General features: G+C 42.0%; 1 protein-coding gene across 1 annotated transcript in view; it reads right to left on the bottom strand.

The window, feature by feature from the left end:
- LOC138368229 (zwei Ig domain protein zig-8-like) overlaps nucleotides 1–25,188 on the bottom strand; it is a 127,926-nt gene that overhangs the window by 57,354 nt on the left and 45,384 nt on the right. Inside the window, exon 3 of the mRNA XM_069330773.1 lies at nucleotides 15,357–15,489. Coding sequence (XP_069186874.1) covers nucleotides 15,357–15,489 — 133 coding nt within the window. The remainder of the gene's footprint in view (nucleotides 1–15,356; nucleotides 15,490–25,188) is intronic.

Here is a 25,188-nt window from a genome sequence, read left to right as displayed (position 1 = left end):
TATATCTCAAACATCTCTACCTCCCGAAGGCACCAGATGAGTGAGGGGTCAGTCTGCATTTTTCGTCAAGCCACTGTCAATGTGAGAGAACTCGTGTCCAGCTTATAAGCCTATACTTGCATAAACCACAAGTGAAGATAAACAATCTTTGGACAACACCCACCAGTGGGACTCGAACCCAGAAAGCACAACTACCTTCCAGTAGCTGGCATAACTAGTATGCTTTAACCCACTACGCCATCAGACCTTACAAAAGAAGTAGATAGTTCGAGATATATATCTCAAACATCTCTACCTCCCGAAGGCACCAGATGAGTGAGGGGTCAGTCTGCATTTTTCGTCAAGCCACTGTCAATGTGAGAGAACTCGTGTCCAGCTTATAAGCCTATACTTGCATAAACCACAAGTGAAGATAAACAATCTTTGGACAACACCCACCAGTGGGACTCGAACCCAGAAAGCACAACTACCTTCCAGTAGCTGGCATAACTAGTATGCTTTAACCCACTACGCCATCAGACCTTACAAAAGAAGTAGATAGTTCGAGATATATATCTCAAACATCTCTACCTCCCGAAGGCACCAGATGAGTGAGGGGTCAGTCTGCATTTTTCGTCAAGCCACTGTCAATGTGAGAGAACTCGTGTCCAGCTTATAAGCCTATACTTGCATAAACCACAAGTGAAGATAAACAATCTTTGGACAACACCCACCAGTGGGACTCGAACCCAGAAAGCACAACTACCTTCCAGTAGCTGGCATAACTAGTATGCTTTAACCCACTACGCCATCAGACCTTACAAAAGAAGTAGATAGTTCGAGATATATATCTCAAACATCTCTACCTCCCGAAGGCACCAGATGAGTGAGGGGTCAGTCTGCATTTTTCGTCAAGCCACTGTCAATGTGAGAGAACTCGTGTCCAGCTTATAAGCCTATACTTGCATAAACCACAAGTGAAGATAAACAATCTTTGGACAACACCCACCAGTGGGACTCGAACCCAGAAAGCACAACTACCTTCCAGTAGCTGGCATAACTAGTATGCTTTAACCCACTACGCCATCAGACCTTACAAAAGAAGTAGATAGTTCGAGATATATATCTCAAACATCTCTACCTCCCGAAGGCACCAGATGAGTGAGGGGTCAGTCTGCATTTTTCGTCAAGCCACTGTCAATGTGAGAGAACTCGTGTCCAGCTTATAAGCCTATACTTGCATAAACCACAAGTGAAGATAAACAATCTTTGGACAACACCCACCAGTGGGACTCGAACCCAGAAAGCACAACTACCTTCCAGTAGCTGGCATAACTAGTATGCTTTAACCCACTACGCCATCAGACCTTACAAAAGAAGTAGATAGTTCGAGATATATATCTCAAACATCTCTACCTCCCGAAGGCACCAGATGAGTGAGGGGTCAGTCTGCATTTTTCGTCAAGCCACTGTCAATGTGAGAGAACTCGTGTCCAGCTTATAAGCCTATACTTGCATAAACCACAAGTGAAGATAAACAATCTTTGGACAACACCCACCAGTGGGACTCGAACCCAGAAAGCACAACTACCTTCCAGTAGCTGGCATAACTAGTATGCTTTAACCCACTACGCCATCAGACCTTACAAAAGAAGTAGATAGTTCGAGATATATATCTCAAACATCTCTACCTCCCGAAGGCACCAGATGAGTGAGGGGTCAGTCTGCATTTTTCGTCAAGCCACTGTCAATGTGAGAGAACTCGTGTCCAGCTTATAAGCCTATACTTGCATAAACCACAAGTGAAGATAAACAATCTTTGGACAACACCCACCAGTGGGACTCGAACCCAGAAAGCACAACTACCTTCCAGTAGCTGGCATAACTAGTATGCTTTAACCCACTACGCCATCAGACCTTACAAAAGAAGTAGATAGTTCGAGATATATATCTCAAACATCTCTACCTCCCGAAGGCACCAGATGAGTGAGGGGTCAGTCTGCATTTTTCGTCAAGCCACTGTCAATGTGAGAGAACTCGTGTCCAGCTTATAAGCCTATACTTGCATAAACCACAAGTGAAGATAAACAATCTTTGGACAACACCCACCAGTGGGACTCGAACCCAGAAAGCACAACTACCTTCCAGTAGCTGGCATAACTAGTATGCTTTAACCCACTATGCCATCAGACCTTACAAAAGAAGTAGATAGTTCGAGATATATATCTCAAACATCTCTACCTCCCAAAGGCACCAGATGAGTGAGGGGTCAGTCTGCATTTTTCGTCAAGCCACTGTCAATGTGAGAGAACTCGTGTCCAGCTTATAAGCCTATACTTGCATAAACCACAAGTGAAGATAAACAATCTTTGGACAACACCCACCAGTGGGACTCGAACCCAGAAAGCACAACTACCTTCCAGTAGCTGGCATAACTAGTATGCTTTAACCCACTACGCCATCAGACCTTACAAAAGAAGTAGATAGTTCGAGATATATATCTCAAACATCTCTACCTCCCGAAGGCACCAGATGAGTGAGGGGTCAGTCTGCATTTTTCGTCAAGCCACTGTCAATGTGAGAGAACTCGTGTCCAGCTTATAAGCCTATACTTGCATAAACCACAAGTGAAGATAAACAATCTTTGGACAACACCCACCAGTGGGACTCGAACCCAGAAAGCACAACTACCTTCCAGTAGCTGGCATAACTAGTATGCTTTAACCCACTACGCCATCAGACCTTACAAAAGAAGTAGATAGTTCGAGATATATATCTCAAACATCTCTACCTCCCGAAGGCACCAGATGAGTGAGGGGTCAGTCTGCATTTTTCGTCAAGCCACTGTCAATGTGAGAGAACTCGTGTCCAGCTTATAAGCCTATACTTGCATAAACCACAAGTGAAGATAAACAATCTTTGGACAACACCCACCAGTGGGACTCGAACCCAGAAAGCACAACTACCTTCCAGTAGCTGGCATAACTAGTATGCTTTAACCCACTACGCCATCAGACCTTACAAAAGAAGTAGATAGTTCGAGATATATATCTCAAACATCTCTACCTCCCGAAGGCACCAGATGAGTGAGGGGTCAGTCTGCATTTTTCGTCAAGCCACTGTCAATGTGAGAGAACTCGTGTCCAGCTTATAAGCCTATACTTGCATAAACCACAAGTGAAGATAAACAATCTTTGGACAACACCCACCAGTGGGACTCGAACCCAGAAAGCACAACTACCTTCCAGTAGCTGGCATAACTAGTATGCTTTAACCCACTACGCCATCAGACCTTACAAAAGAAGTAGATAGTTCGAGATATATATCTCAAACATCTCTACCTCCCGAAGGCACCAGATGAGTGAGGGGTCAGTCTGCATTTTTCGTCAAGCCACTGTCAATGTGAGAGAACTCGTGTCCAGCTTATAAGCCTATACTTGCATAAACCACAAGTGAAGATAAACAATCTTTGGACAACACCCACCAGTGGGACTCGAACCCAGAAAGCACAACTACCTTCCAGTAGCTGGCATAACTAGTATGCTTTAACCCACTACGCCATCAGACCTTACAAAAGAAGTAGATAGTTCGAGATATATATCTCAAACATCTCTACCTCCCGAAGGCACCAGATGAGTGAGGGGTCAGTCTGCATTTTTCGTCAAGCCACTGTCAATGTGAGAGAACTCGTGTCCAGCTTATAAGCCTATACTTGCATAAACCACAAGTGAAGATAAACAATCTTTGGACAACACCCACCAGTGGGACTCGAACCCAGAAAGCACAACTACCTTCCAGTAGCTGGCATAACTAGTATGCTTTAACCCACTACGCCATCAGACCTTACAAAAGAAGTAGATAGTTCGAGATATATATCTCAAACATCTCTACCTCCCGAAGGCACCAGATGAGTGAGGGGTCAGTCTGCATTTTTCGTCAAGCCACTGTCAATGTGAGAGAACTCGTGTCCAGCTTATAAGCCTATACTTGCATAAACCACAAGTGAAGATAAACAATCTTTGGACAACACCCACCAGTGGGACTCGAACCCAGAAAGCACAACTACCTTCCAGTAGCTGGCATAACTAGTATGCTTTAACCCACTACGCCATCAGACCTTACAAAAGAAGTAGATAGTTCGAGATATATATCTCAAACATCTCTACCTCCCGAAGGCACCAGATGAGTGAGGGGTCAGTCTGCATTTTTCGTCAAGCCACTGTCAATGTGAGAGAACTCGTGTCCAGCTTATAAGCCTATACTTGCATAAACCACAAGTGAAGATAAACAATCTTTGGACAACACCCACCAGTGGGACTCGAACCCAGAAAGCACAACTACCTTCCAGTAGCTGGCATAACTAGTATGCTTTAACCCACTACGCCATCAGACCTTACAAAAGAAGTAGATAGTTCGAGATATATATCTCAAACATCTCTACCTCCCGAAGGCACCAGATGAGTGAGGGGTCAGTCTGCATTTTTCGTCAAGCCACTGTCAATGTGAGAGAACTCGTGTCCAGCTTATAAGCCTATACTTGCATAAACCACAAGTGAAGATAAACAATCTTTGGACAACACCCACCAGTGGGACTCGAAGCCAGAAAGCACAACTACCTTCCAGTAGCTGGCATAACTAGTATGCTTTAACCCACTACGCCATCAGACCTTACAAAAGAAGTAGATAGTTCGAGATATATATCTCAAACATCTCTACCTCCCGAAGGCACCAGATGAGTGAGGGGTCAGTCTGCATTTTTCGTCAAGCCACTGTCAATGTGAGAGAACTCGTGTCCAGCTTATAAGCCTATACTTGCATAAACCACAAGTGAAGATAAACAATCTTTGGACAACACCCACCAGTGGGACTCGAACCCAGAAAGCACAACTACCTTCCAGTAGCTGGCATAACTAGTATGCTTTAACCCACTACGCCATCAGACCTTACAAAAGAAGTAGATAGTTCGAGATATATATCTCAAACATCTCTACCTCCCGAAGGCACCAGATGAGTGAGGGGTCAGTCTGCATTTTTCGTCAAGCCACTGTCAATGTGAGAGAACTCGTGTCCAGCTTATAAGCCTATACTTGCATAAACCACAAGTGAAGATAAACAATCTTTGGACAACACCCACCAGTGGGACTCGAACCCAGAAAGCACAACTACCTTCCAGTAGCTGGCATAACTAGTATGCTTTAACCCACTACGCCATCAGACCTTACAAAAGAAGTAGATAGTTCGAGATATATATCTCAAACATCTCTACCTCCCGAAGGCACCAGATGAGTGAGGGGTCAGTCTGCATTTTTCGTCAAGCCACTGTCAATGTGAGAGAACTCGTGTCCAGCTTATAAGCCTATACTTGCATAAACCACAAGTGAAGATAAACAATTTTTGGACAACACCCACCAGTGGGACTCGAACCCAGAAAGCACAACTACCTTCCAGTAGCTGGCATAACTAGTATGCTTTAACCCACTACGCCATCAGACCTTACAAAAGAAGTAGATAGTTCGAGATATATATCTCAAACATCTCTACCTCCCGAAGGCACCAGATGAGTGAGGGGTCAGTCTGCATTTTTCGTCAAGCCACTGTCAATGTGAGAGAACTCGTGTCCAGCTTATAAGCCTATACTTGCATAAACCACAAGTGGGTTAAAGCATACTAGTTATGCCAGCTACTGGAAGGTAGTTGTGCTTTCTGGGTTTGAGTCCCACTGGTGGGTGTTGTCCAAAGATTGTTTATCTTCACTTGTGGTTTATGCAAGTATAGGCTTATAAGCTGGACACGAGTTCTCTCACATTGACATTGGCTTGACAAAAAATGCAGACTGACCCCTCACTCATCTGGTGCCTTCGGGAGGTAGAGATGTTTGAGATATATATCTCGAACTATCTACTTCTTTTGTAAGGTCTGATGGTGTAGTGGGTTAAAGCATACTAGTTATGCCAGCTACTGGAAGGTAGTTGTGCTTTCTGGGTTCGAGTCCCACTGGTGGGTGTTGTCCAAAGATTGTTTATCTTCACTTGTGGTTTATGCAAGTATAGGCTTATAAGCTGGACACGAGTTCTCTCACATTGACAGTGGCTTGACGAAAAATGCAGACTGACCCCTCACTCATCTGGTGCCTTCGGGAGGTAGAGATGTTTGAGATATATATCTCGAACTATCTACTTCTTTTGTAAGGTCTGATGGCGTAGTGGGTTAAAGCATACTAGTTATGCCAGCTACTGGAAGGTAGTTGTGCTTTCTGGGTTCGAGTCCCACTGGTGGGTGTTGTCCAAAGATTGTTTATCTTCACTTGTGGTTTATGCAAGTATAGGCTTATAAGCTGGACACGAGTTCTCTCACATTGACAGTGGCTTGACGAAAAATGCAGACTGACCCCTCACTCATCTGGTGCCTTCGGGAGGTAGAGATGTTTGAGATATATATCTCGAACTATCTACTTCTTTTGTAAGGTCTGATGGCGTAGTGGGTTAAAGCATACTAGTTATGCCAGCTACTGGAAGGTAGTTGTGCTTTCTGGGTTCGAGTCCCACTGGTGGGTGTTGTCCAAAGATTGTTTATCTTCACTTGTGGTTTATGCAAGTATAGGCTTATAAGCTGGACACGAGTTCTCTCACATTGACAGTGGCTTGACGAAAAATGCAGACTGACCCCTCACTCATCTGGTGCCTTCGGGAGGTAGAGATGTTTGAGATATATATCTCGAACTATCTACTTCTTTTGTAAGGTCTGATGGCATAGTGGGTTAAAGCATACTAGTTATGCCAGCTACTGGAAGGTAGTTGTGCTTTCTGGGTTCGAGTCCCACTGGTGGGTGTTGTCCAAAGATTGTTTATCTTCACTTGTGGTTTATGCAAGTATAGGCTTATAAGCTGGACACGAGTTCTCTCACATTGACAGTGGCTTGACGAAAAATGCAGACTGACCCTTCACTCATCTGGTGCCTTCGGGAGGTAGAGATGTTTGAGATATATATCTCGAACTATCTACTTCTTTTGTAAGGTCTGATGGCGTAGTGGGTTAAAGCATACTAGTTATGCCAGCTACTGGAAGGTAGTTGTGCTTTCTGGCTTCGAGTCCCACTGGTGGGTGTTGTCCAAAGATTGTTTATCTTCACTTGTGGTTTATGCAAGTATAGGCTTATAAGCTGGACACGAGTTCTCTCACATTGACAGTGGCTTGACGAAAAATGCAGACTGACCCCTCACTCATCTGGTGCCTTCGGGAGGTAGAGATGTTTGAGATATATATCTCGAACTATCTACTTCTTTTGTAAGGTCTGATGGCGTAGCGGGTTAAAGCATACTAGTTATGCCAGCTACTGGAAGGTAGTTATGCTTTCTGGGTTCGAGTCCCACTGGTGGGTGTTGTCCAAAGATTGTTTATCTTCACTTGTGGTTTATGCAAGTATAGGCTTATAAGCTGGACACGAGTTCTCTCACATTGACAGTGGCTTGACGAAAAATGCAGACTGACCCCTCACTCATCTGGTGCCTTCGGGAGGTAGAGATGTTTGAGATATATATCACGAACTATCTACTTCTTTTGTAAGGTCTGATGGCGTAGTGGGTTAAAGCATACTAGTTATGCCAGCTACTGGAAGGTAGTTGTGCTTTCTGGGTTCGAGTCCCACTGGTGGGTGTTGTCCAAAGATTGTTTATCTTCACTTGTGGTTTATGCAAGTATAGGCTTATAAGCTGGACACGAGTTCTCTCACATTGACAGTGGCTTGACGAAAAATGCAGACTGACCCCTCACTCATCTGGTGCCTTCGGGAGGTAGAGATGTTTGAGATATATATCTCGAACTATCTACTTCTTTTGTAAGGTCTGATGGCGTAGTGGGTTAAAGCATACTAGTTATGCCAGCTACTGGAAGGTAGTTGTGCTTTCTGGGTTCGAGTCCCACTGGTGGGTGTTGTCCAAAGATTGTTTATCTTCACTTGTGGTTTATGCAAGTATAGGCTTATAAGCTGGACACGAGTTCTCTCACATTGACAGTGGCTTGACGAAAAATGCAGACTGACCCCTCACTCATCTGGTGCCTTCGGGAGGTAGAGATGTTTGAGATATATATCTCGAACTATCTACTTCTTTTGTAAGGTCTGATGGCGTAGTGGGTTAAAGCATACTAGTTATGCCAGCTACTGGAAGGTAGTTGTGCTTTCTGGGTTCGAGTCCCACTGGTGGGTGTTGTCCAAAGATTGTTTATCTTCACTTGTGGTTTATGCAAGTATAGGCTTATAAGCTGGACACGAGTTCTCTCACATTGACAGTGGCTTGACGAAAAATGCAGACTGACCCTTCACTCATCTGGTGCCTTCGGGAGGTAGAGATATTTGAGATATATATCTCGAACTATCTACTTCTTTTGTAAGGTCTGATGGCGTAGTGGGTTAAAGCATACTAGTTATGCCAGCTACTGGAAGGTAGTTGTGCTTTCTGGGTTCGAGTCCCACTGGTGGGTGTTGTCCAAAGATTGTTTATCTTCACTTGTGGTTTATGCAAGTATAGGCTTATAAGCTGGACACGAGTTCTCTCACATTGACAGTGGCTTGACGAAAAATGCAGACTGACCCCTCACTCATCTGGTGCCTTCGGGAGGTAGAGATGTTTGAGATATATATCTCGAACTATCTACTTCTTTTGTAAGGTCTGATGGCGTAGTGGGTTAAAGCATACTAGTTATGCCAGCTACTGGAAGGTAGTTGTGCTTTCTGGGTTCGAGTCCCACTGGTGGGTGTTGTCCAAAGATTGTTTATCTTCACTTGTGGTTTATGCAAGTATAGGCTTATAAGCTGGACACGAGTTCTCTCACATTGACAGTGGCTTGACGAAAAATGCAGACTGACCCCTCACTCATCTGGTGCCTTCGGGAGGTAGAGATGTTTGAGATATATATCTCGAACTATCTACTTCTTTTGTAAGGTCTGATGGCGTAGTGGGTTAAAGCATACTAGTTATGCCAGCTACTGGAAGGTAGTTGTGCTTTCTGGGTTCGAGTCCCACTGGTGGGTGTTGTCCAAAGATTGTTTATCTTCACTTGTGGTTTATGCAAGTATAGGCTTATAAGCTGGACACGAGTTCTCTCACATTGACAGTGGCTTGACGAAAAATGCAGACTGACCCCTCACTCATCTGGTGCCTTCGGGAGGTAGAGATGTTTGAGATATATATCTCGAACTATCTATTTCTTTTGTAAGGTCTGATGGCGTAGTGGGTTAAAGCATACTAGTTATGCCAGCTACTGGAAGGTAGTTGTGCTTTCTGGGTTCGAGTCCCACTGGTGGGTGTTGTCCAAAGATTGTTTATCTTTGTCCAAAGATTGTTTATCTTCACTTGTGGTTTATGCAAGTATAGGCTTATAAGCTGGACACGAGTTCTCTCACATTGACAGTGGCTTGACGAAAAATGCAGACTGACCCCTCACTCATCTGGTGCCTTCGGGAGGTAGAGATGTTTGAGATATATATCTCGAACTATCTACTTCTTTTGTAAGGTCTGATGGCGTAGTGGGTTAAAGCATACTAGTTATGCCAGCTACTGGAAGGTAGTTGTGCTTTCTGGGTTCGAGTCCCACTGTTGGGTGTTGTCCAAAGATTGTTTATCTTCACTTGTGGTTTATGCAAGTATAGGCTTATAAGCTGGACACGAGTTCTCTCACATTGACAGTGGCTTGACGAAAAATGCAGACTGACCCCTCACTCATCTGGTGCCTTCGGGAGGTAGAGATGTTTGAGATATATATCTCGAACTATCTACTTCTTTTGTAAGGTCTGATGGCGTAGTGGGTTAAAGCATACTAGTTATGCCAGCTACTGGAAGGTAGTTGTGCTTTCTGGGTTCGAGTCCCACTGGTGGGTGTTGTCCAAAGATTGTTTATCTTCACTTGTGGTTTATGCAAGTATAGGCTTATAAGCTGGACACGAGTTCTCTCACATTGACAGTGGCTTGACGAAAAATGCAGACTGACCCCTCACTCATCTGGTGCCTTCGGGAGGTAGAGATGTTTGAGATATATATCTCGAACTATCTACTTCTTTTGTAAGGTCTGATGGCATAGTGGGTTAAAGCATACTAGTTATGCCAGCTACTGGAAGGTAGTTGTGCTTTCTGGGTTCGAGTCCCACTGGTGGGTGTTGTCCAAAGATTGTTTATCTTCACTTGTGGTTTATGCAAGTATAGGCTTATAAGCTGGACACGAGTTCTCTCACATTGACAGTGGCTTGACGAAAAATGCAGACTGACCCCTCACTCATCTGGTGCCTTCGGGAGGTAGAGATGTTTGAGATATATATCTCGAACTATCTACTTCTTTTGTAAGGTCTGATGGCGTAGTGGGTTAAAGCATACTAGTTATGCCAGCTACTGGAAGGTAGTTGTGCTTTCTGGGTTCGAGTCCCACTGGTGGGTGTTGTCCAAAGATTGTTTATCTTCACTTGTGGTTTATGCAAGTATAGGCTTATAAGCTGGACACGAGTTCTCTCACATTGACAGTGGCTTGACGAAAAATGCAGACTGACCCCTCACTCATCTGGTGCCTTCGGGAGGTAGAGATGTTTGAGATATATATCTCGAACTATCTACTTCTTTTGTAAGGTCTGATGGCGTAGTGGGTTAAAGCATACTAGTTATGCCAGCTACTGGAAGGTAGTTGTGCTTTCTGGGTTCGAGTCCCACTGGTGGGTGTTGTCCAAAGATTGTTTATCTTCACTTGTGGTTTATGCAAGTATAGGCTTATAAGCTGGACACGAGTTCTCTCACATTGACAGTGGCTTGACGAAAAATGCAGACTGACCCCTCACTCATCTGGTGCCTTCGGGAGGTAGAGATGTTTGAGATATATATCTCGAACTATCTACTTCTTTTGTAAGGTCTGATGGCGTAGTGGGTTAAAGCATACTAGTTATGCCAGCTACTGGAAGGTAGTTGTGCTTTCTGGGTTCGAGTCCCACTGGTGGGTGTTGTCCAAAGATTGTTTATCTTCACTTGTGGTTTATGCAAGTATAGGCTTATAAGCTGGACACGAGTTCTCTCACATTGACAGTGGCTTGACGAAAAATGCAGACTGACCCCTCACTCATCTGGTGCCTTCGGGAGGTAGAGATGTTTGAGATATATATCTCGAACTATCTACTTCTTTTGTAAGGTCTGATGGCGTAGTGGGTTAAAGCATACTAGTTATGCCAGCTACTGGAAGGTAGTTGTGCTTTCTGGGTTCGAGTCCCACTGGTGGGTGTTGTCCAAAGATTGTTTATCTTCACTTGTGGTTTATGCAAGTATAGGCTTATAAGCTGGACACGAGTTCTCTCACATTGACAGTGGCTTGACGAAAAATGCAGACTGACCCCTCACTCATCTGGTGCCTTCGGGAGGTAGAGATGTTTGAGATATATATCTCGAACTATCTACTTCTTTTGTAAGGTCTGATGGCGTAGTGGGTTAAAGCATACTAGTTATGCCAGCTACTGGAAGGTAGTTGTGCTTTCTGGGTTCGAGTCCCACTGGTGGGTGTTGTCCAAAGATTGTTTATCTTTGTCCAAAGATTGTTTATCTTCACTTGTGGTTGATGCAAGTATAGGCTTATAAGCTGGACACGAGTTCTCTCACATTGACAGTGGCTTGACGAAAAATGCAGACTGACCCCTCACTCATCTGGTGCCTTCGGGAGGTAGAGATGTTTGAGATATATATCTCGAACTATCTACTTCTTTTGTAAGGTCTGATGGCGTAGTGGGTTAAAGCATAATAGTTATGACAGCTACTGGAAGGTAGTTGTGCTTTCTGGGTTCGAGTCCCACTGGTGGGTGTTGTCCAAAGATTGTTTATCTTCACTTGTGGTTTATGCAAGTATAGGCTTATAAGCTGGACACGAGTTCTCTCACATTGACAGTGGCTTGACGAAAAATGCAGACTGACCCCTCACTCATCTGGTGCCTTCGGGAGGTAGAGATGTTTGAGATATATATCTCGAACTATCTACTTCTTTTGTAAGGTCTGATGGCGTAGTGGGTTAAAGCATACTAGTTATGCCAGCTACTGGAAGGTAGTTGTGCTTTCTGGGTTCGAGTCCCACTGGTGGGTGTTGTCCAAAGATTGTTTATCTTCACTTGTGGTTTATGCAAGTATAGGCTTATAAGCTGGACACGAGTTCTCTCACATTGACAGTGGCTTGACGAAAAATGCAGACTGACCCCTCACTCATCTGGTGCCTTCGGGAGGTAGAGATGTTTGAGATATATATCTCGAACTATCTACTTCTTTTGTAAGGTCTGATGGCGTAGTGGGTTAAAGCATACCAGTTATGCCAGCTACTGGAAGGTAGTTGTGCTTTCTGGGTTCGAGTCCCACTGGTGGGTGTTGTCCAAAGATTGTTTATCTTCACTTGTGGTTTATGCAAGTATAGGCTTATAAGCTGGACACGAGTTCTCTCACATTGACAGTGGCTTGACGAAAAATGCAGACTGACCCCTCACTCATCTGGTGCCTTCGGGAGGTAGAGATGTTTGAGATATATATCTCGAACTATCTACTTCTTTTGTAAGGTCTGATGGCATAGTGGGTTAAAGCATACTAGTTATGCCAGCTACTGGAAGGTAGTTGTGCTTTCTGGGTTCGAGTCCCACTGGTGGGTGTTGTCCAAAGATTGTTTATCTTCACTTGTGGTTTATGCAAGTATAGGCTAATAAGCTGGACACGAGTTCTCTCACATTGACAGTGGCTTGACGAAAAATGCAGACTGACCCCTCACTCATCTGGTGCCTTCGGGAGGTAGAGATGTTTGAGATATATATCTCGAACTATCTACTTCTTTTGTAAGGTCTGATGGCGTAGTGGGTTAAAGCATACTAGTTATGCCAGCTACTGGAAGGTAGTTGTGCTTTCTGGGTTCGAGTCCCACTGGTGGGTGTTGTCCAAAGATTGTTTATCTTCACTTGTGGTTTATGCAAGTATAGGCTTATAAGCTGGACACGAGTTCTCTCACATTGACAGTGGCTTGACGAAAAATGCAGACTGACCCCTCACTCATCTGGTGCCTTCGGGAGGTAGAGATGTTTGAGATATATATCTCGAACTATCTACTTCTTTTGTAAGGTCTGATGGCGTAGTGGGTTAAAGCATACTAGTTATGCCAGCTACTGGAAGGTAGTTGTGCTTTCTGGGTTCGAGTCCCACTGGTGGGTGTTGTCCAAAGATTGTTTATCTTCACTTGTGGTTTATGCAAGTATAGGCTTATAAGCTGGACACGAGTTCTCTCACATTGACAGTGGCTTGACGAAAAATGCAGACTGACCCCTCACTCATCTGGTGCCTTCGGGAGGTAGAGATGTTTGAGATATATATCTCGAACTATCTACTTCTTTTGTAAGGTCTGATGGCGTAGTGGGTTAAAGCATACTAGTTATGCCAGCTACTGGAAGGTAGTTGTGCTTTCTGGGTTCGAGTCCCACTGGTGGGTGTTGTCCAAAGATTGTTTATCTTCACTTGTGGTTTATGCAAGTATAGGCTTATAAGCTGGACACGAGTTCTCTCACATTGACAGTGGCTTGACGAAAAATGCAGACTGACCCCTCACTCATCTGGTGCCTTCGGGAGGTAGAGATGTTTGAGATATATATCTCGAACTACCTACTTCTTTTGTAAGGTCTGATGGCGTAGTGGGTTAAAGCATACTAGTTATGCCAGCTACTGGAAGGTAGTTGTGCTTTCTGGGTTTGAGTCCCACTGGTGGGTGTTGTCCAAAGATTGTTTATCTTCACTTGTGGTTTATGCAAGTATAGGCTTATAAGCTGGACACGAGTTCTCTCACATTGACAGTGGCTTGACGAAAAATGCAGACTGACCCCTCACTCATCTGGTGCCTTCGGGAGGTAGAGATGTTTGAGATATATATCTCGAACTATCTACTTCTTTTGTAAGGTCTGATGGCGTAGTGGGTTAAAGCATACTAGTTATGCCAGCTACTGGAAGGTAGTTGTGCTTTCTGGGTTCGAGTCCCACTGGTGGGTGTTGTCCAAAGATTGTATATATATATATATATATATATATATATATATATATATATATATATATATATATATATATATATATATATATATATATATATATCAATCAATATTCTAGGGGAGTAGAAGGCTAGCAAAAAATCTTCCAGTTTACTGTCCATTAATATAAATCCACATAACAACATAATGTAAATCTACCAACTCACACACTATTACTTTATCCAACTTCTCAACAACTGGGCAAGATCAAAACAAGTCTGGAAACTGCATATATATATATATATATATATATATATATATATATATATATGTGAGAAAGCTGCATGAACGCGCAAGCCATATATCACTAAGAACTCTTTGACCCGGCCAGGATTCAAACCCATGCCGTCCAGGATCACCCCTAAACGTACACAGTACCGTGACCACCGCACCAATGATCGTCTAATAATTTATCGGTAATAATTTAGACGATCATTGGTGCGGTGGTCACGGTACTGTGTACGTTTAGGGGTGATCCTGGACGGCATGGGTTCGAATCCTTGCCGGGTCAAAGAGTTCTTAGTGATATATGGCTTGCGCGTTCATGCAGCTTTCTCACATATATATATATATATATATATATATATATATATATATATATATATATATATATATATATATATATATATATATATATATATATATATATATATATATATATATATATATATGCAGTTTCCAGACTTGTTTTGATCTTGCCCAGTTGTTGAGAAGTTGGATAAAGTAATAGTGTGTGAGTTGGTAGATTTATATTAATTATGTTGTTATGTGGATTTATATTAATGGACAGTAAACTGGAAGATTTTTTGCTAGCCTTCTACTCCCCTAGAATATTGATTGATATTTGGCCAGGTTGGTTTCCAGTGATGCTGGAGGTTACTTCCTCAGTTATCATTTTTTCCCCACATACATAAACACACACACCCCAGGAAGCAACCCGTATCAGCTGTCAAACTACCAGGTACCTATTTACTGCTAGGTAACAGGGGCATCAGGGTGAAAGAAACTCTACTTATTTCATTTCCACCTCCACCGGGGATCGAACCCGGAACCTCAGGACAACGAATACGAAGTGCTGCCCACTCAGCTGTCAGCCCCCCCCCCCAGGCATTTATACACACCCCAGTGTACTCACCTAATTGTGCTTGCGGGGGTTGAGCTCTGGCTCTTTGGTCCCGCCTCTCAACCGGCAATCAACAGGTGTACAGGTTCGTGTGTGTGTGTGTCTCATAACTCACAAACATATGCCACAGTCTTAACTTGACAAGCCACGTGTTATCCTCACAATGAGTGAGGCCACCAACCAGAGTGAGATACTGACCCTTGACAATGAGGAGGACAGGCCTGGTGATCTTGGGGTCAGAGTTGACCTGACACTCGTACCAGCCACCGTCCCCTGGCTGGGCGTACTTGATGTGTAGCGTCCACTCGTCCGTGTTCCCCGGGTGGAGCACCTGCCACACAACCTTACCATTATTATATATAACAATATTATCACAGGTAATAATGTGTAGCGTCCACTCGTCCGTGTTCCCCGCGTGGAGCACCTGCCACACAACCTTACCATTATTATATATAACAATATTATCACAGGTAATAATGTGTAGCGTCCACGAGGCGCGAGCCTGCGACTTTGGCATTGTCAAGTCGCATACTCTACCACTGGACCACCGAGTCTTATCATTGATATATATCACGTTAATGTAATTACTGTATAAAAAAATATTATTTATATTAAATCATACATATAATAATAATAGTTATAGGAAGAATGATAATATTACACCCATGATTCTGGTGCTTTATTCCTCTCAATACGTCAGCGTTCATGTTGCCGTTCGCGAAGCCGGATCACAGCCTCGGCGCTCAAGAACGCCACATGTGTGTGATGTATGGCGGAGGAGGATCTTGTTCCCCTGAAACACGGCTTGTAATGGCTTACTGTGTCCTCCTCATAATTAACTTACCTCACCTTGAAGCCTTCTTGCACGCTTACACTCATCATCAAACTTATGAGAACACGTGAGTATGTGAGGAAGCAAGTAGTGAGTGTGAGGACCGCGGACAACAGTTATGCTGGCCAAACACCTTTAACGTTTAACCTCTTAGACCTTTAACACGCGGCTAGAGAACAATTCTAGAAAATTCGAATATTCTAGAAATTTCGACCCGAATCGAGAGGAAGAAAGAAGCGGGTATATAGAGAGTCCCACCACCTGCCACAGTCAGTATAAGTGTAGACGTGGACCAGTACGCATGCTGCTCCTCCACGTCATATATAAAGCTTATTTATAGAATCTGGGAAACCTTTGTGAAGTTTCAACAAATTGTAAGAAATGAAAATATGAAGAAGAAAACAGAAATGTTGAGCCAGAGTGGAAGGAAGAGTTTATCCTGACCCCTTCCCAGTACTATATAGTGGTAATGACTTGGCACGTTCCCCTAATAGTTCTCTACCCTTGCAATCAGCGTAGCACTTGACGAATCAACACAACACCACTGATAATATTTGGCCACTATTTATGACCAAAGCTTGATGGACTGTACAGTTGGTATTTTGAAGCTGTGGATTGCTGGAGTAGTGTGGTAGTTGTTCCCGCGAAAGAATGGCACACAGTGCGATTGCGTGCGTGTGTGTGCGCACGTGTGTGTTCAGCAGCACACTATTAAGGGGTTCCACTATGCCTCCCTCGGCTCCCTTCACCAATCGATTCAGATCTAATTATTAGTGTCGGAAGCGGATGGAGGAGGGAAGTCTTTTATAATTATCCTGGCAATTAATATTGTAGCAATTATTAGTATTAACTTTTCCTCCCTAATTATGTGCGTTTAGGGATGGTTGGTGCAGCTCCACATATTTGAAGACCTTCTTCATCAAATGGGTAATATTTAGTTAATATGTACAACGTATATCTAATTAGTTCATCAAAGTATTAATCTAAACTATGTGAATGTTTGTCTGTCTGTCTGTAAAACTGGAGGCCAGAGGGTTGAGAGCTGCCTTACTCAAATTGGCATAGGGAAGTGTCTGGGGTATGGGTTGAACATAGGTCCCAAACAGGACACCCATCCAGGGATTAACATCCTGGTTGTAAAGCTCCAGTACCGCCCAGTGTAGTCAGTAGAGATCTGGGTTGGTTAGCTTTTTGTACCCTCATGGCTGAGTCGGTTAAGGCAGGTGTTTGGGATCCACCAGAATGCTGGTTCGAGTCCCTCCTCTGCCTCACTGCCATATATCTATCTATCTATACATCTATCTATCTATCTATATATATATATATATATTAGTATATTTTGGTAGCAGTCTTTCCTGTAGACATATATTATTAAATATGACCGAAAAAGTAAGATTAATAATTCTAACACGAATTTTCGCAATCTTTCGTACATTTCTTTTCACTGTTGGTGGTAATTCAAAAATCAATTCTCCAAAATTCATTTTCATTTCTAGTCTGACGCGACACTTGAGCACGTTTCGTAAAACTTATTACATTTTCAAAGACTTTAGTTTAAAGATACACAACTGAATAGAACTTACACATCTCCGATTTGTTTATATCTACATTTGAGTGAGGTGGATGGGGTGAGGTGGTATTTAATAAGGTATTAATTTCATCAACACAAGACAGAACACGGAACAATGGGTATTGAATAGAAGTGATTGTAGAAAGCCTATTGGTCCATATTTCCTGATGCTTCTATATTGGAGCGGAGTCTTGAGGTGGGTAGAATATAGTTGTGCATTAATTGGCTGTTGATTGCTGGTGTTGACTTCTTGATGTGTAGAGCCTCGCAAACGTCAAGCCGCCTGCTATCGCTGTATCTATCGATGATTTCTGTGTTGTTTACTAGGATTTCTCTGGCGATGGTTTGGTTGTGGGAAGAGATTATATGTTCCTTAATGGAGCCCTGTTGCTTATCCTTCGTTAAACGATACATAAGCAACGATGCATCGTTAAACTACACATCAAGAAGTCAACACCAGCAATCAACAGCCAATTAATGCACAACTATATTCTACCCACCTCAAGACTCCGCTCCAATATAGAAGCATCAAGAAATATGGACCAATAGGCTTTCTACAATCACTTCTATTCAATACCCATTGTTTCGTGTTCTGTCTTGTGTTGATGAAATTAATACCTTATTAAATACCACCTCACCCCATCCACCTCACTCAAATGTAGATATAAACAAATTGGAGATGTGTAAGTTCTATTCAGTTGTGTATCTTTAAACTAAAGTCTTTGAAAATGTAATAAGTTTTACGAAACGCGCTCAAGTGTCGCGTCAGACTAGAAATAAAAATGAATTTTGGAGAATTGATTTTTGAATTACCACCAACAGTGAAAAGAAATGTACGAAAGATTGCGAAAATTCGTGTTAGAATTATTAATCTTACTTTTTCGGTCATATTTAATAATATATATATATATATATATATATATATATATATATATATATATATCGTCTCAGCTAGGTGCCCAGCGGAGAGAGAACCTCGCATCCTAGGGTCCAAAACCCGGATTTCCCCGCACTTCGCCCTGATGGCATCACCATATACTCATGGAAGGAGGGTAGACAGTTGGTGTGGGACTACACATGTGTATCCACCCTGGCTGACACCTATGTACACTTCGGAGCTGATCAAGCAGGTGGGGTGGCCAACCACAGGGAAACAGCAAAATCACTCAAGTACAGGCGACTGGAAGGTCAATACCTCTTTGTTCCCATAGCATCTGAGACGCATGGCCCCTGGGGCAAGAGTGCCTTGGGATTTCTCAAGGAATTGGGTTCCAAGCTCATTGACGTCACCAGAGACCCAAGGGCTTCCAGTTTTTTGTTTCAGCGTCTCAGTGTGGTGATCCAGAGGGGAAATGCTTGCTGCGTCCTCGGTTCCTGTCCAGAAGCGGAGGAGCTTCAAGAGATCCATAACCTTGAGGCATTCGTCTTGTATGTTTTGTAACCTTTAAATACACAATAAAGGAAAAAAAAGGGAACGGGGTGGTAGGAGAAAAGCACACAGAAACTGTATTGGAGGGGACCTACATTCCCTCCAATGCGTTATGCGTGGTTTCCTCCGAGGCTATGGGTCCCCCTTCTTCCAGCCAGAGGTGGTACTCCCTTCCCTTTTCTTTATATATATATGTATATATATATATATATATATATATATATATATATATATATATATATATATATATATATATATATATATATATATATATATATGACAATGTCAGACCACGGAGGAAAAATGAAACAGGAAATTTCCTTAAGTACTTTCGTATATTAAATACATCTTCAGAAGGTCATTTTACAGATCGAGTGATGGGTATAAATAGGCAGGAAGGAGTGGTGAAGTAAGGTGAGGTACAATACTTGGACAACGCAGACGGCCCATTGGCCCATCAGATGCACCCAATTGGCCCATCTGATACAGCAGACATACAAGCATAATATATAGGTAATTATAACATAAAGAAGTAAATATATACAATAAATTAGTGAGACAAATGTTTTTCAATGATTCTACTTAAATCGCCCTTTAGCTGATCTATTAGAAATGGATCTAAGTTATATAGACCACTGCTAATATTCAAATTACTTTCTTTGGTGATCTGTATCAAAGCAGATTCAATTATGTTTCTGTTATAGGTGCTTTTACAATTTGTTATTGAAGAAGCACTCTCCCAATCAATTTGGTGAGCTTTTTCTGACAAATGCACAAACAAAGCATTAGACAATTGGCCATGTCTTACAGAGTATTTATGTTGCGATATTCTACATTTTAAATCTTTAGATGTTTGCCCGACATAGAACTTGTTACATTCCTTACAAGGTATTTTATAAATGACGCAATTATCACTACGAGGGCTGTTCCTTACTAATAGCTTACCAATAGTGTTTTCGTAGCTAAACATTACATCTATATTAAAAAGTTTCAAGGCTTTGACAATATTCTCAAACCCAGAGAAATATGGTAAACATAACACATTCTTTGGGCGAATCCTTTCACTGCATACATTATTATAATATGTACGACGAGCTTTGTTACGACAAACTTCCAAAAAATTCAGTGGGTAACAAAGCTTAAGACCAATCGAATCAATATTCTTAAATTCTTCATCTAAGAATTCTGGACTCACAACTCGAAGAGCTCTTAGATACATTGAAGAAAAAATTGACTTTTTTACATTGTATTTATGCCCTGAAAAATAATGAACATAAGATAAATTGTTCGTAGGTTTTCTGTAAACACTAAACTTTAATGAAGAGTTTTCCCTATGAATAAGCACATCTAAGAAATGCAAACATTTATCAATTTCAGTCTCCATAGTAAATTTTATGGAGGTGACTTGGTCATTAAGTTTGGCTACAAATTCGTCTGTGTTTACATCTGAAGGCCAAATACACAAGATATCATCAACATATCTAAACCAAGGAATGATTCCAGGAGTTATTTTTGAAACAAATTTCTTTTCAAAGAATTCCATGTACAGGTTTGAGAGCAATGGCGATAGAGGATTCCCCATTGCCATTCCAAAAGTCTGTAAATAATACTCATTATTAAAGGTAAATTTACATTCTTTAATGCACAACTTAACAAGACTGACAATAATATCAGCAGAAAGAGGTAAGTCATGGCTCATTAGTTCACGAGCAAGATAATCGAGAATATCATCGACCGGTACCTTTGTGAACAAGGAACAAACGTCAAAACTGATTAACTTTACATCAGGAGTGACAGGAACACTATTCAATTTGTTAACTAAATCAAGAGAATTTGTCAAATGAGAAGAGGAGATAGTTCCTAACAAAGGGGACAAGATTTTGGTAAGCCATTTGGAGAGTTTGTAAGAAATGGATCCCACAGAACTGATGATAGGTCTCATGGGATTGTTAGGCTTATGCGTCTTGACAAGACCATATAGATATGGTAATGAAGGTGATGAAGTAGTAAATTGATTAAGAAGATCTTTATGTTTACTTAACAACTTCCTCAAGCATCTGATGGGCCAATGGGCCGTCTGCGTTGTCCAAGTATTGTACCTCACCTTACTTCACCACTCCTTCCTGCCTATTTATACCCATCACTCGATCTGTAAAATGACCTTCTGAAGATGTATTTAATATACGAAAGTACTTAAGGAAATTTCCTGTTTCATTTTTCCTCCGTGGTCTGACATTGTCACATTCTTAATCACGTGTTTATTTTCGTGATATACACACACATATATATATATATATATATATATATATATATATATATATATATATATATATATATATATATATATATATATATATATATATATATATATATATATATATATATATATATATACAAGCTTCAAGCTTGGTCAAAGTTTTCAGTATTTCAAGCTTGGTCAAAGTTTTCAGTATTTCAAGCTTGGTCAAAGTTTTCAGTATTTCAAGCTTCGTCAAAGTTTTCAGTATTTCAAGCTTGGTCAAAGTTTTCAGAATTTCAAGCTTGGTCAAAGTTTTCAGTATTTCAAGCTTGGTCAAAGTTTTCAGTATTTCATGTTTAGTCAAAGAAGTGACATAGCAGATGCAACTTGAAACTCTCAGCAACTTTACTACGTACATGAATTTTTAATAAAGCAACTGAGAGTATGTATATGTACTCACCTATTTGTACTTGTTCGGGTTGAGCTTCGGCTCTTTGATCCCGCCTCTCACTTGTCAATCTATTGGTGTTCAGATCCCTGAGTTTACTGAACTCTATCATATCTACACTTAAAACTGTGTATGGCGTCTGTCTTTACCACATACAATGCATGCCATTTGTTAACGATTCTGACATTAAAAAAATTCTTTCTTATTTCTAAAATTTGGGGTATCCAAGAGCATGTTCCAGAGCCTTTTGAATGGCTAGCATCTCTGTTTGTAAAGTCGAACACCTGTTTGAGATTCTCCAACTATTTACAGAGTTTCCTGCCTTAACTGCAGCTCCGGTTTCTTGTCCCTGTTGGTCTACTGATCCATCTGTGAAGTATGTGAAGCTGTCAGATGCCAAGGTTGCAAATATATTCATCTGTGCAATATTACTAAGCAGATGAGGAGTAGTTTGGTTCTTTTTTCCTTCAAGAGCCATACTTTTTAAGTCAGCTGGCAGCTGACTTAAAGAATCCGATCCTTCTACCACGTCACCACATTATTACAAAACTTCTAGTTTTACATCACCATCAATATGGTACTTTGCATGGCGGAGTGTTAGACACTCTCACCGACCTCAGGTAGAAATATTGGCTTCCTCAAAGTCGTCAAACTGTCAAATCAATCATTAAGTTCTGTGTGATCTGCAAAAGATACGACGCTCGAGTGTGTCCTTACCCAGGACCTCCACCACTCCCTAAGGAGAGAGTAGTTCATCTTCGTCCCTTTGAGACCACTGGTGTCGATTACACAGGAGCATTGCTTCTCACTGGCAATCCAGATAAGATACCAGTGAAAGCTTATATTTGCCTCTTCACATGTGCTACCACACGTAGAGTACATCTAGAAGTGACTTCTGATATGAGTGCCGAAGCCTTCATCCAAGCTTTTCGTAGATTTGCAGCTCGCAGATCCTGTCACAAACTAATAATATCTGATAATGGTTCAAATTTTGTGGCAGGAGAAGCCTGCCTACGAGAGATATGGAATCATCCAGAAGTGCAGTCTGTCCTGCAGAGACGACAATGCCACTGGAAATTTATTGCTCCCAGAGCCCCCTGGCAAGGTGGGTTTTACGATCGTATGATAGGGACTGTCAAGAAATGTTTAAGGAAGACCTTACATCGACAGAAAATTAGTTACTCCGAACTCCAAACACTCGTCGTGGAAATTGAGGCGCAAGTCAACAATCGCCCATTAACTTACCTATCAGATGATTTCTCACAGAGAGAGCCTTTGAATCCCTCGCATTTAATACATGGAGGCCTGCTGAGCCCTCTGATACCTTTGGTAGAAGAGGACCCCATCGACCCTTCCCATGTAACCAGGAGTGACTTAGTAGAAAGTTACCAACATCTCTCGAGAGTAATTGAAAGGTGGAATGAGGTGTGGTCTCGAGAGTACCTCACTGCTCTACGAGAGTACCACTATGGAGCTTCGAGCCTCTATAATAAAGTTCAACTCAAACCAGGAGACCTAGTATTGGTTGACTTTGATGGACCAAGGTCAGAATGGCCTATAGGCACAATTGTTGCTATCCACCCAGATCACCAAGGCATCCTGAGAGTAGTACGGGTATTGTGCCGAGGTACTACTACCCTAAAGACATTATAGAAGTTGGTACCTCCCGAATTAGCAGAACGAGAGTGTTTATCAGAACCAGCTTCACCAACAGTTTCCGAGGACAACAATTCTGATCCACCAAGCACCCGCCCAACTAGAGCAGCTGCTCAACAATGCAAACGGAAACTACAAGCCTATTATATGCTAATGCTAAGCTAAGAATGCTAAGCTTGCAATTAGGATAGCCAGAGATCCCCATTACAATGATATTGCTAAGAAAAAACTGAGCTCTGTGCTACTTTCAGGGGGAAACAGGAGAAGCAAAAAATGGCATCACAGATCAGTCTGCTACCTCGAAGAATTTCACCTGCTTGAGCAAGCCCGTGAGCTCCTGCCTGTAGAGAGGTTACCTCCCTGGGAGGATGACTCATGCAAGATCATCATCAATGAAATGGCAACGAAAAAATCCAACATGATACCACAAGAAATGACGCACAAGTATCTCGAGGAAATTGAGAACTATGCCTCTTCAACGCAAGCAGAGCTAACTGCCATTGTTATGGCGTTAAGGTTTCTTGAACGGAACACTAATGGTGTTGTGATTTGCACCGATTCAAAAGCAGCACAGCAAAGCCTAAGTAAAAATCGGGCAGAAAATCTTGCAATAGTCGCTGAAATTAAGAGAGCTGTGAGAGTACTTACCAATCAGGGAAGAGTCATCAAGTTTCTGTGGATCCCCTCCCATGTTGGAATATGTGGAAATGAACGAGCTGGCTGCTGAAGGCGCTGAAGGAGACCATATTGAATACTTCATACCCAAGACTCTACTACAAATTAGAGGTATTGTCAGGAAACATCACCGGACAAGGTAACTGAGGAAAGGAGGATAGAAGCACAAACTAGTGAATCTATACGATGGTACAACATGGTTGCAGCTGGCAATCCCAATAGTTATGGCCGAAGAGGAGGAGGACGAGGGAGGGAATCAGTAATAGCAAGAATCTGTCTTGGATACAAATATCCTTGGAGGTATGGAATGGAAACAACAGTTGATCAGTGAAGTTGCAGAATCTGTGGGGAGAGTGACGGACACTGCCTTGACCACTATCTACGTGAATGTGAACACCTGAGAGATATCAGAAATATGTGTAGAATAATAAACCCCACATTGTTTGAGTTAGGAAAACACTATTTGTCAAATATTGATGCTGTTCTTAAAAGATTTCCCCATTTTGCACCCGCAAGATAACGTAAGCTTTCCAGGGTTGATAGATGTTAATCTTCTTGTTTGAGGAGCTGTTCACTTGGGACAGTTAAGCAAGTCCCAGCTGTGTCTGGGTACAAGTGACAGGATGAACAACCCAGCGGGTTTTCTTCCTATTGGGGAGTGTTGTACATGCTGCTATGGCGGTGTGTCCACTCACAAGATGAGTGGCGCTGCCCAATAAACTGGCCCCTCGGGGCAAAATTTAAAATTTAAAAATTAAGCCTATTATAGCTCTGACTAAGAGCAAATAATTTCCCATCCAATTTGAGTAGTCATGATGATGCTATGTTGTGATGTCAAGTAACAAATCAGTTACAAGTCACAATGACCCAAGACATTCACCTCACAGTGGATTCTCAGTTACTTTAAATTGTATGATTTAATTCTTAATTTGTGTAGGCTATCAACTATAACATTATTTCATCTAGAGCATCTATGAGTTTGCAAAACTTTAAGACTTAGTAACATAACCGTTACATGTCATTGCAACACTAGTCAAGGAGTATATTGTAGGCTTTAGTAGTCATTAACTTTAGATGATTCACAATTCCATGTTTTCCATTTAACACGAGTTCCTTTACAAGACTTAAATTCTTGTATGACCTTGACAATTACTGGACATCCGTTATGTGTGTACTAATGT

Source organism: Procambarus clarkii, chromosome 3 (assembly GCF_040958095.1).
Source record: "Procambarus clarkii isolate CNS0578487 chromosome 3, FALCON_Pclarkii_2.0, whole genome shotgun sequence".
Lineage (NCBI taxonomy): Eukaryota > Metazoa > Arthropoda > Malacostraca > Decapoda > Cambaridae > Procambarus > Procambarus clarkii.
This window is presented reverse-complemented; position numbering and strand designations above follow the sequence as displayed.